General features: G+C 38.0%; 1 protein-coding gene across 1 annotated transcript in view; it reads left to right on the top strand.

The window, feature by feature from the left end:
• LOC150091172 (ribosome biogenesis protein WDR12 homolog) overlaps nucleotides 1–13999 on the top strand; it is a 257271-nt gene that overhangs the window by 226647 nt on the left and 16625 nt on the right. Inside the window, exon 12 of the mRNA XM_090382466.1 lies at nucleotides 7051–7174. Coding sequence (XP_090238592.1) covers nucleotides 7051–7174 — 124 coding nt within the window. The remainder of the gene's footprint in view (nucleotides 1–7050; nucleotides 7175–13999) is intronic.

The following is a 13999-nucleotide window of genomic DNA, read 5'->3' as shown; positions in this document are numbered from 1 at the left end:
CCCACGACCAGATCAGCCTTCCTCCTCGACAACTCCAGGTGAATTACACTTCATGAATTAGCTGTTTGAATGTCTATTTCATACGGTAGAGCTCACAATATTGTGCAAAAGATTACCTGAAAATGTTGCGAATCTGTACCCTCTGGATTCCACACAATTTGACTTCAGAACAAAAACAGCAATGAGTAGACTTGTGCAAAGAAATTCTTGATAATTTTTAAACACAGGGTGAAAACTTCTTAAATCGAATAGTGACTTGTAATGAAACTTGGATTTTTCGTTATCATCCAGAAACAAAACAACAGTCATGAGTGGAAGCATTCCGATTCACCAAGATTTAAGAAATTTCGAGCTTCCCATTCGTACATGTATTTTTTGACATAAAAAGCATGCTTGTTACATTTTGTGCTTTGTGGAATAACTATGAATAAGAAAACATACTCTGAAGTCAAACTATGCCATGTGATTTGTGAGAAACACCAAGAACTTTCTGGTGTGAAGTGGTTTCTCCATCATGACAATGCCAAGCCCCACACGGCTAATATTATGCAGCCATTGAGCCCTGCATGGGTGCCAAGGTTCTGCCACATTCCCATTATTTTTCCGAATTTAGCCCATGTGATTTCTTCATATTCCCGTGTCCAAAGAAAGCTCTGAAAGGCAAGTGTTTCGCATCTGACAACAATGCTTGCAGAGCCACAACCGAAGCACTTTGTAATCTTTCGAAAAATGGCTTGCAAGAAGCATTTAATGCGTGTGTCCAATGGTGGCAAAATTGTGTAATGTTCAAAGGAGAGCATTTCAGGAAGGAGAAATCCACAGATTCGGATGATGACAGTTATGATAAGATCTTGCGCCAATGTGAGAATTAAATGATCACCCCTCGCATATTAATGACCTTCTTCCATTGTCTGGAAATCTTATCCATAGCTTTGCTGAATAACCCTTTCCCTTCACAAACAGTTTAAACATTTGAATGGCTGCTAGCAGTTTCTTAAATATCATCTCCAGGTATTCTCCAATGAGGCAAGCAAAAAATCTTAGTTTACTTTAATTCTAAAATTCAGGATTAAAGATCAATGACACTTAGATTTTTAAACAAGATCACATATCTGTTTTGGAATCACCCTGGCTTCTTATTTCCCTTGGATTAAGCACATCACAGATATTGCTCCCTCTACAACAAAAGTAACTGGGATTACTTTTTTTACTCCTGCTTTTGTTTTTCATTTTTAGGCTATGGTCAGTCTCTCTTGCACAGAGCCTTGCACAGCCCTCACCTGCCAGTCGCTTCTCCCACCCTTGTCATTCACAACTAGAAAGACAATGTTTTCATTAGTTCCTCAGTTTTAGGCCAAGCTGGGGTACTAGAAACTTTATTTCAGTTACCATAAAGCTCTCTATTTGAAGTACTACACTGACAACCATTCGTAACTACAGACCCTTCATTCTGAGTGCCCAGCACTCAGTAGCTGACTGATTTATTTTTTATTTTATTTTATTTTTTTCTCTCACATTGGTATTCAAACTCTGGTCCATCACATTGGTGGTCTGTCTTGATAACCACTGGGCAGTGCCACTTATATCATTATCTTTTCTCCTAATGGTTTTCCCATCCCACGATGGGTACTGGTACCAGGTGGAAGTTATTAATAATAATAATTATTATTATTATTATTATTATTACTATAATAAAACTTTTTCTCCTTTATGGGATTTGTGGTTTGTTGTGTCCGGTTTTATTATTATTGTTGTTGGTTGAGGACCTATCTTACTATCCTATAGGTGTTTGGGATTGATGCATTCTGGAGTTCCCTGTAAATGTTCTCTGGGAGGCCTATTTTTGCTAGATTCTTGTGGAGGCTCTTTGGCACCATGCTGGTGGTTGACAAGATGATTGGAATGGTCATTACTTGTTCCATGTTCCACTTATCTTTGACTTCCTGTCTTGGGTCTGAGTACTTCCTGATGTTTTCGTCGTATATTTTCTGGAGGTTGCTGGTGTTGGGCACTGCTATGTCGATCAGGTAGGTAGCCATTTCCTTCTGGTCATTGAGGGTTATGTCTGGTCTGTTGTGTGGGATCAACTTGTCCATTATGATGGCATGATCCCAGTGTCACCTGTGAGTAGAGCTCTGTAGTATGGTCTGAAGCTCATATTTGTAATATGGCAAACTTTCTTTAATGAGCCGGTAATTTTTTATTAGTTTCTGATGTATTATCCTGCCCACCTGATCATGTCTGTGAGTATACTACGTCTGGGTGATAATCATGCCATGATGATGTGCTGGATTGTTTCTGGGGTCAGTAGACATCGTCAATGTATGTCATCTGTTAGTTCAGGGTTCTGGGCAATGTATTTCCTGTAGTTACTAGTGTTGATTACCTAGTCTTGCTTGGGGAGCATGAATCCTTCATTCTCGGGAATAACCTTCCATTCGTGAGTCAGGCATTAGGGGCCATCTTATCTATGTAGTCTTGATAGAGGTCATTGTAGTGTCCACCATGGAGTGTCTTTTTTGCCCTTCTTTCTGTTTTGTTTCTTGTCTGTGTTGAGTGTGGTCCCCTTGTTGAGGTTGAGTGATGTGTTCTGTTTGTCTACATGGCTTGGTAGATTGGTCTTTTTTTTCCTGGAAGTAATCCTGCAGGCTCTTAATCGCCTTCTCTTGTTCAATGAGGTCAGTCAATCCCTTCACTCTGTCTTTATGTGCTGTGGTTAGTTTCTCAATGGCCGACTTCAGGTGGTGTTGGCACCACTTGGTCATCATTGTCCTGGTCGATCTCATAATCTCCTCCAGCTCAGTTTGGTGCAATCTATAATCCCAAAGGAGTATGTTAGTACTGGGACTGCATAAGTATTTATGGCTGTTACCACATTCCCACCATTCAGCTTTGATTTTAGCAGAGACTAAGAGATAGTCTCTGATGGTATTTTTCGGTGAGAGGGGGCCTTGATCCCCGTGTGTTTTAACTAGTGGGCCTGCATCATCATCATTATCCCATGTATTTGTCTCTCTTTCTCTCTCTCTCTGTGTCATGGCTTATCTTTCTACACATTAAAATAATTTTCCTCCAAGTGATATTATTCGGCCAGTGAGAGAAGAGAGATGTGGGTTACGTGGTAATACGTAACAGAAGCTTGTTTTACTGTGGTAAAACAAGCTTCTGTTTAAATGTGGTCATGCGCTATGTTTATCTAACACAGTGGTTTTCAACCGGGTTGCCGCAACAACATTCTTGTGGTGCCATGTAATTTGGGTTTAAATTACTTAGTTATTATTATTTGTTTGAAATTTATATACTTATTTCATTATAAATGGGTAAAGTACAATATCCATTGTATCTTATCTTTTTAATTTTGTGGTAATCTATAATTGATCTTTATTTAATACCTCTGTATAAAGAATAGAATTATTGCATAGGTATATATTAAAAGGTCGAAAACCACTGTGTTAGGTATTTATTTTGGCCTAGGGGTGCTGTGAAAAAATTACTGGGACAGTAAGGGCGCTGTGAACCAAGAAAGTTTGGGAACCTCTGATCTAACATGACCATGCAGTACTTGCTTGATTTCCATATGTAAATGTTTATGTATTCATAGCAGAGGAAGAGAGAGAGACAGTGTTGAAAGCTTCTGTATTTTATTTTACTTTATCAAAAGAAGCGAGTGCAGCGAGCAGGGGCAAAGCCCCCTAGTTATTATTATTATAATTATTCATTTTCTCTTCTTTCACATTCTGAACATAAACTGTTAAAATCTGGCCTGGTGGTTGTGAAGGGTACTATTGCAATGTCTATTAGTATTGTTATTAGTGTGAGACAGATTTTTATCTGTGCTTGTTAACAGGAGAGAGCATTTTTATGGGAATTATGGGATACACTTGGTGCAGTAATATTTGCTGTAGTTGGGTTGAAAAACTGATTCTTTTGGGAAATTGCATCAGTCTGGAAAGAAAAGAAAAATGTGTTGGGGATTACTGGGCAAGCTGTGGATTCTCATGGGACAAGCACATATTTAGCCATTGTTAGGGTTACTAAGATCAAAAACTAGCATACAACATATAGTTGCTTGTGCAAGTATATGTTGTATGCTACCAATGCTGGGAGCATAGCACACAAATTTGATGAATTTTAAGTATTGATTAAGCCATCAAATGTAGAAAATTGACTATTAGAAACATGGTGCTGCTTAGACATAAGGGATATGGATTTGAATATGTGTATACAGAAAGGTCTTTTTGTTTATTTATTATTTTTTTTATGTGAGTGACCCCATCAAATTGCAGTCATTTCACTGTGTATCATTAGCATTAGTAAAGGCATACGATGCAAGAAAACAAGCTTATGCAGCATCAGCCAAAAAAAAAAAAAAAAAAAAAAACGCTCCCATTTCACCCCTCCATTCATTCCAAATACCTGTCGGCTATCAACTTCCACAACAAAAAATGGAAGTGTGTTCCACGAACCAACTACCCGCTGGCTAAAGGCAAACTTCCGCACATCTATCCTACATCTGTCTTTCCTCAATTTGAATTTATGCCCTCTCAGGTGATTATTCTGAGCAAGAGGAAGAATCCCATCAGCATTGAGCATGCTCAAACCATTCAAGGCTTTATACACTCAATCAGATCACCTCGCAGGTACCTAGTCTCCAGATACTGTAATTTGCAAAATTTATGCCTTTCTTCGTAAGAGAAACTCATTGTTCCATTCACTAATCTTGTTGCCCTTCTCTGTACTCATTCCAACAACTCTACATCCTTCTTAAAATGAGGCCTCCAGACCTGTATACAGTGCTCAAGGAGTGGCCTGACCATTGCCTTATACAAGGAAATAATCACCTCCATATCCCTGCTAGAAAAATTACTGTATATTATTGACAAGACACTATGAGCTACTCTTGCAGACCATCTACACTGCTCAGAAAACTTCATATCTACTTGCACAATTGCCCCCAGGTTCTTTTCGTTCTCTACCACTGTCAGTGTAGTACCACAGCGTTGATACGTCACTCTGGGGTTACTGTTTCCCATATGTAGTACTTTAGATTTGTCAATGTTAAACTTCATTTGCCACCTCAGCCCATCTGCTCAACTTTTCTAGATCCTGTTGCAGCAGCGTACTGTCATTAGTGTCCTTAACAACCCTGCCAACCTTCGTATCGTCTGCAAACTTGGACATTAAGCTTGATATACCATCATCAATAACATTTATAAATACAGAAAACAATAATGGCCCCAACACCGAACCCTGGGGGACTCCACTAATAACGTTAGTTCACGATGAGCAGTGTCCATTAATTACCACTCTCTCTTCTCCCACTCAACCATCCCTTTATCCATAGCATCAATTTGCCTCCAGTTCCACACTGCTCCGATTTGTTCAGCAGTCTTCCATGTGCAGCAGTATCAAAAGCCTTTCTAAGAATCAAATATATGATATCAGAGTTATTCCCTGTATCCAGTTCCTTTGTGACCACATCATAGTACCCAAGACTTTCCCTTAACAAAACCATGCTGTGTCCGAGCTATAACTGAAGTTTTGTCTAGATAATCCTGCAGTGTTTCTTTAACCAGTGCCTCCATTAATTCTCCTGGAACAGAAGTTAAACTAACAGGTCTATAATTACTGGTGTTGCCCTTTGATCCTCCTTTGTGAATTGGGGTCATATTTGCACATCTCCGGTCCCTGGGTCCTCCCCTGAGTCCAAAGAAGATCTCATAATTATGGCTAAGAGTTTGCTTACTTCCTTTGCTGCCTCCTTTAATATAACTGGATAGATCCCATCCATCCCGGGTGCCTTTTTTATGTTTATCTTCAACAATTTCTCCTCCACTTTCCTCTCAGTTATTACAAAATCATCTAGCTCACTGCCAGAGTTTAACTCACCTCTGGCTGTCCCCTCCCTGAATAACTCTTCATGGGTGAATGTAGATGCAAAATACTCCTTTAGTTTGTTAGCCACCTGAGCAGGATCATCAACAGTTGAACCATCAGTATCCAGTGGACCAATCTGATTCATCCCTTTCCTTCTAGAGTTTACATAGGTAAAGAACTCTTTGTTGTTTTTCTTTGCATCCTTTGCCTATTCTCCTTTGTGACTTGATTACAGACCAGCTTATATCTATCATAGACTTCCATGTCACCCATTAATTTATATATAATAGTGTGTAGATACACCATAGACAACTCTTAAAAAACTACAAAGTAGTTGTTGTGGGCATCATTTGCTCTCTTTCTCATATTGTGCTCTGCCTTCACGACGAGTTGCCATGATAATGCACTACCTCGAATAAGTAACGCTTCACTAATAGAGAAGACTATCATGGCAACTCGTCGTGAAGGCAGGGCACAATATGAGAAAGATCAAATGATGCCCACAACAACTACTTTGTAGTTTTTTAAGAGTTGTCTATGGTGTATCTACACACCGATATTATATAGATATTAAACTCTTAATGTATTATGCCTTGTGCATTTAGTTATTTTAATTATTAATTTATATGTATCCCGTGCATTTTTCTTCTCTGCCGTATGTCTCATTAGTTCATGTGACATCCATTTAGCCCTAAACCTTGAACAATATTCAATATCAATACTATATTAATACTGTACCAGGCAAAGCCAATCATTGAAGTATTGTGTGTTTGCATAGTATGATATAGGGTTGTGATGTTTTTGTGTTGAGCTGAATGGCATATTGGCCCATAACAAGCAGAAACCATAAGGAATGTGGTTTCTGCTTGTTAATTACTAATTAAATTTATTGTTACAGTTTACTTAATCCTTTAAAATTTTTGTCATATTGTAGTCTAGCTGCTGATCTACTGGTTGAACTCTTAAACTAAACATATCAAATTCATTTAAGATAATTATTTTTATTAAGCTTTTTGATAAATACAATTTGGTCTTTATGTCAATCCTAGAAATAAGTTGTGCTAATTGAAATTCATCTAGCATTCTAATCACTGTTACATGCTAAATATTTTGTTAATTAATATAAATTTAAGCAAAATTTAATTGTGGGTATTTAAAATATATATATTTCAGTGTAAAGGCTCCAATAAATGATATGTTTGGCCATGAAGATTATATCTTTTGTGTTGACTGGTCACTCCCCAGATATTTAATAAGTGGCAGTGCAGACAAGCATGTCAATGTATATACTGTTTAGGTAAGTATATTAATTTCAAAAGATTTCCATTACCATTGGTTTCCTTGTTTAACACATTAAGGTGAAATCCATGAATTTTATATTTATTTTATTTTTGTACATTCTGTCTCCATGGAACTACCAACATAATTGTGATGAAAAGGATAAACACCATGTTTCCTCAGTAAGGGATTTACTTGTAAGAGAAGTAAGAGAAGTTTACCTCAATATAGTACGTAGAACACTTCTGTATGATACTCTCCAGAAATTAAAACAAAAAAATCGAAAATCTTACATTAGAGTAACAAATAATTAAAAATCAATTTAACACAATTAAAAATAAGAAAATTAATTTAAAGAATTTAATGAAAAAATTGCAAAATGATATTAAACTGATATTATGGAGGCAAAAGTAAAATACGAAATGAATTTTAAAAAAATAGGAAGATGCTTTGGTCTGATCATACGATTTAGCAAGGGTGCCGAAATCACTTCTCTTTCAAATTTAGTGGAATCAGGTCACAAGTGCTTTATAAACTAACCTTGAACTGATCATGTGGTATAAAAGTGTTTCATTACATTATTTAATGAAAACAAAATTAGTTAAATGCATTTGAATATTCCGGACCTTAACAATAAAAAAACAGTGTGTATGATACATAAGATTAGTATTATAATCTTACTGAATATCATTTTAAAACTAAAATTTATGACTAAGCAGCCCATTAAATTACTATTCATGCTTGTCTTGGGCCTAAAATATGTAAGAGCTTATACCTACAAAGTACTCAAAAAGCTAGTACAGTCTCTACAAACCCCCATGTTTAATCTAAACAAAAATTGTTTCCAAAATACATACAATTAATTATTTTAATACAGTAAATTTCTGTGTATAGTGCTCTCCCTCTTTTAATGCTTTTTCTGGCACACCATCATCAGTCCAATGAAGTGATTCAGTTTTTTTTTTTTTTTTTTTCCATCTGTAGCACAACCATTTAAAACACTTTCCCGCTTATATCACTTTTTTTAAGGTTCCAATAAGAAAATATGGACATAACCCTCCATAACGTAAAATTCCTGGAATCATTTATGGTGCGGTTTGTTTACTTAATAGAAATCATTCCAAGTGCAGGTAACATTTGTTTATTTCAAATTTAACTTGAAACCTTGAAGGTAGGAAAGCCACTCTTTACACCTTGCTGTCTAGCTGTTGATCATGGCATTTGTACTCCTTAATCTCTCTCTCTCTCTCTCTCTCTCTCTCTCTCTCTCTCTCTCTCTCTCTCTCTCTCTCTCTCTCTCTCTGTGTCACACCAACTGGGGGGGACTGAAGGGGATAATTTGTTTTTGAGAACATTTTATTTTATATTATATAATTGTACTATTTCATAGTAATGCTCTTAAAAGCTACCAGTGTGAAATGTGCAAATATTGATGTGTTCAACATGGCATCAGTGTCAAAGTATGTTAATGTAATTTAATAAAATCTTTTTAAAATTTTTCTATTCTTTTTAATGGCATACAAAACGTGGTTGAAGGTGCCAGAAATGCAAGCATAATATATTTAACTGTGCAGATTTTCAAATGACATATTAAGTACCATTTCTTCATGAAAGGTGCAAAAAAAAAAAAAAAAAAACTGAAAAATTATCATTATCAACCCAAATATTGATACAATAGGAAAAATAGACCCCCAAATGGTGGAGGGATCCACCTGTAATGATGCTATCCCACTTATAGTGGAAAAACATCATTACAGGTGGAATACTAGGGAGACATCTCTCATTTCTTCCTCAATCATTTGTAGTCTTTTCCTCTTGTTAGTTTTTATAATGATAAGCACAGAAAATCCTAACTCACATAGGTAAGATAAGGATATACCTTTTTATAATGAAATAAATACATAAATTTTAAAAAATAAGTAACTTAAATTCAAATTATGTGACAATGCTGGAATGTTGTTCTGGCATGCCAGTTGAAAACTACTGCATTATAATGTTGTACTTAAATTGAGTGGCTAAATTTAGAGAACATAAAACTATTAGAAAGAAAACCAATCAAGTGTGCCTAAAATGTAATGAGCTGCATACATTAAATAACTTGTTTTTCTTTCTCTCTGCCTTGCTTCCCAATTTTCAGTTAACAGCTCCCAACTTTTTTTTTTTTTTTTCCTTTCTATTTTCTCCCATGTTTTATGTAACAATTCATCTGCATGACATCAACAAGATTGTGGCAAAATCAATATACACTGCAATTCTCTATTAGAGGTTGCCTAAATATGTGTTACAGTGAAAGCAAATGCAAAACATGTACACAAAATAAAAATATTGAAATATTTGAATAATCAAGACTTTAAAACCAATAATCAGAACTATTGGTTTAAAAAAAAAAAAAAACAGTTTTCTTTTAAGGTGGCTATAATAACACTGGTCAGCACGTAAAATGCTACGAAAACAAAAATACCCAATCTTGACTAGTTTTATGCTGCTGAACACGAAAATCACATTAAAACTTGTTGCTTGAGTCTTGTCATCGAATTACAGTTGGGATCTCATATCAGCGAGTAATTCGACATTATCAACTATGGCTCTCAGCAAAATGCATGGCAACACCGCAGTTTCAGTACCGCCACGCTCTTATCACGTGATCGGCAGCTGTTGCCTCACTCTTCATCACATGATAAGTTGTTGTTGCCTCAAATGCATCTTTAACTCTGTTGTGGCAATCCTCAAATACGGCTATAGAACAACATTCCAGCATTGTCATGTAATTTGAGTTAAAGTTACTTATTTTTTAAAATTTATGTATTTATTTCATTATAAAAAGGTAACGGTTGTTCTCTGTGAGATTTCTACTTTTTGTGCAGTATTTATGTTGTGCAAGATTAATATGCCCCTTAATTGTGTGAATAGTCTGGATGACTTCTGTTACGTGTGTGGAAGTCACATTAGCTTCAAAAAAAGCGTCCCTTAACTCGAGCCATAAAATATGCCTACTTCTTATACTCAGGGTGTAAAGTAAGCAACCAGAACAAGATCTGGGCTCCACACATGTGCACTACCTATTCATCAAAACTCAATGCATGGGTGAATCAAAAGGGGTGGTTTATGTCTTTCACGGCACCCAAGATATGGAGGGAGCCAGCAAATCACGTCACAGACTGTTATGTATGTAGGGATGACAATGAAGAAAAAGTGGACAGTAAAATACCCAAATATACCATCTACAGTTCGTCCCATTCCTCACAGGGAAGTACAGCAGGCCCCCATTATAACGCGGTTCGCTTTACGCTGATTCGCTATAATGCTGTTCTTATATTATAACCCTTATCTGACTATAAAGCTCTTTTACAGATTGCATTTTTGGCATATTTAACAAAATCGTTTCATTTGATGGATCGATAGCTTGAAAATGAATAGCAAAACAGCATTACGTCCTTGAGGTTGTCACAGACATTCTCTCAGATATGCCAGACAAGCTGTACTTGCTACCTGGGAGTCTAAAACGCTGATGGAACTGATATTCGGGTGACACTCAAGTCAAGTGGACCCAATTTCGGCGAAGTCTGGACGGTCTGTGACAACCAAATCCTCTGCTTGCACCTTCACGATGGTGGGACTGTTAGTAATCCTGGGTATAACCTCCATGCACAAGCACATGGTGGGTGACCACCCAGGTGTGAACCAACGTAAGCAGGGGTCGAGGTGTGGCGCCCACACCACATGGAGGAATGCCGCCCCTCTATGTTACCAGGCAGTACTAGGTGGTAGATGACTCCATCAACCGGTGAAATACCACCACTTTGCTTATTGGAGGCTTGAAGTGGTGGAACCCATGTTTAGTCTCTAGAGCTAAGTTCCGGTCAACCCTTCCCTATCTCTTCCATCATGCAGTATGATTGATGACTCTTGAGGTTATGATGAACGTTGTGGCGAGATCCAATATTCCTTACATTTCGAGGGTACAGCTCTAAAACGGTTTTCGCAGGCCGGCCGCTAGTTAGTACACCGGACCGAACCTATTGGTAACTCTCTAGGAGGCTTCCGGATCAGCTAGTGTATAATCTTGCTACCTCTACTCTGCCAGATAGTGACTGGAGGGAGTCCGAGTAGTGTGTATGCGGGGAGCATTGTCGAGGCCACGTTATGTCAAGGATCTGGGTATATTCTTCCCACATGTACGCCATATCCAAAAATTTCATTACTTCATACAGCATGTCCCACCCACTTTTTCTTACTATTGAATACACCATGAATTGTCAAACTAATAGAACAAGCTTATCTGCGAAAAGATCTAAACCTCCCAAGGATTTCCTAATTCATTTCACAAATATACGTGGTCTCAATTCTAATCTCAACGATGTCCATTTCCACTTGCAGTCTGCCAAACCCCATGTACTTTTTCTGACAGAATCTCAGTTATCGGTTGATTCAACTACTGTTCATCTCAGATGCCCAAATTATTCGCTGTATGATTCCTTTCGCCTCAAAGGTGGTACTTGTGCATATGTCCGTTCTGATATTCCCTGTCAGAGACTTGGCAATTTGGAATCTCCTCTCTTTGATCTTCTCTGGCTTAAAATCTCTCTACCTCATTGTGTCAAATTCATCTGTTGTCTCTACCGTTCTCCCAACTCCACTAATCACTTGGAGCTCTTTGACTTCCTCTCGTTGCAACTTGACTTTCTCCAGTCCAACTTTCCTAACAGTGAGGTAATTTTCCTTGGTGATTTTAATGTTCACAACTCCAGCTGGCTTCCGTTTTCTAGTCACACCGACCCAGCAGGTCGAGATGCTGAGGCTTTTGCAATTACTAATGACCTAGCACAGATTGTTCATTTACCTACAAGAATACCGGACAATCCGAATCATACAGCCAATACGCTTGATCTTTTTCTCACAAACAACCCTTCTAAGTACACGGTCGAAGTGAGAGGTCCTTTAGGCACTTCAGATCACAACTTGGTGATTGTCTCTTCTCCAATGGAACCTTTATCTCATGGCTATTCCCAACCTCGTGTTGTTTGGCATTACAAGAATGCAAAATGGGATGACCTGCGAGACTTCTTTTCTTCTTTTCCTTGGTCAGATTACTGTTTCAAAACTCCTGATGTCAACGTTTGCTCAGATCGTGTCAGTGAAATTATTCTTGCAGGAATGGAATCCTTTATCCCACACTCCACTTTAAAATCTCGTCCTTTATCTAAACCTTGGTTTTCCAATAAATGTGCTAAGGCTGTTCAAGAGAAGAATGTTGCATATCGTAATTGGCTTGTTTCTAATTCTTCAGTTTCATTTTCTGCCTACACCAAAGCTCGCAACAATTGTAAAGCAGTTATTGATCAGTCCAAACTAGAGTTTGAACAGGCTAAGAGTAGAAAACTTGCTTCTTGCCCTAATGGTAGCCGAGCATTCTGGTCTCTTGCCAAAGTTATTGGCCGCAACTTTTGCCCATCTCTGCTTCCACCTCTGTCCAAACCAGATGGTTCTGTTGTCACTTCAGCCAAGGATAAAGCTGACCTGCTAGCATCCCATTTTTCTTCCAGCTCATGTATTAATGAACTTGGTAAAACACCTCCCACCATTCCCAACACGGTCCATTCAATGCCTCCTGTGGTCTTCCGTCAAAAGGATATCAGAAGGATTTTGATGAATCTTGATGCTAAGAAAGCTCCAGGTCCTGATGGTATTTCTCCACTTGTTCTCAAAATCTGTGCTCCTGAACTTACTCCTATTCTTTGCCGCCTTTTTTCACTTTCTTATTCCAAAGGTGTTTTTCCTTCTGCTTGGAAATTTGCTCATATCCAGCCAGTTCCTAAAAAGGGTGACAAATCCCTCCCATCCAATTATCGTCCCATTGCAATTACTTCTACTCTTTCTAAAGTAATGGAGAAATCAATTAACCGCCAACTCTTAAACTACCTAGAAACCTTCCGTCTGATCAACGATCGCCAGTATGGATTCCGTCGGTGTCGATCCACTGGTGATATTCTGGCTTATGTTACCCATTTATGGACTACTTCAATGGAAAGGTTCGGTGAAACACAAGCAGTTGCTCTTGACATCTCAAAGGCTTTCGATCGTGTTTGGCATAAAGGTCTTCTAAACAAGCTTCCATCTTATGGTTTGCCAACTGTTTTTAGTAATTGGTTATCCAGTTTTCTCTCTGATCGCTCACTGAGGGTGATGGTAGATGGCTCTCTGTCTTCTAACTTCTCCACTAATGCCGGTGTCCCCCAAGGTTCAGTTCTTTCCCCCACTCTTTTCCTCTTGTATATCAATGACCTTCTTCTATTGACTGGAAATCCTATCCATAGTTTTTTTCCATTTTGAGAAACCTTGCCCTGCTCAATCAGCTTCAACTTCTCGAAAATCTGCTACCAATTCCTTAAATGCCGATCTTCAGGTAATTCTCCAGTGGGGCAAAGACAACTTAGTTGATTTCAACCCTTCTAAAACTCAGTCTTGTCTTATATCTCGCAAAAAGGATTCTTCTGCTCCTATGCTTATCTTTAGTGACACTCCAATTTCTAGGCAAAAGGATATATCTCTTTTGGGGATTACCCTGACTTCTAATCTCTCTTGGCACAAGCACATTACAAATATTGCTTCCTCTGCATCTAAAAAACTTGGTTTTCTCTTTCGCTCTCAGCGTTACTTTTCTTCCAAACAGCTGCTCACTCTGTATAAATCGCAAATCCGCCCTGCCATGGAATATTGTTCCCACATTTGGGGTGGTGCCCCCAAAACCTCTCTCAGGCTTCTTGATTCCATTCAGAAGAGGGCAGTTAGGTTAATTAATGATTCATCTCTAACGGAGTCTCTCCACTCGCTTTCTCATAGACGT

This window comes from Mastigoproctus giganteus, chromosome 1 (assembly GCF_048544385.1).
Source record: "Mastigoproctus giganteus isolate SK-2022 chromosome 1, ASM4854438v1, whole genome shotgun sequence".
NCBI classification, from domain to species: Eukaryota; Metazoa; Arthropoda; class Arachnida; order Uropygi; family Thelyphonidae; genus Mastigoproctus; species Mastigoproctus giganteus.
This window is presented reverse-complemented; position numbering and strand designations above follow the sequence as displayed.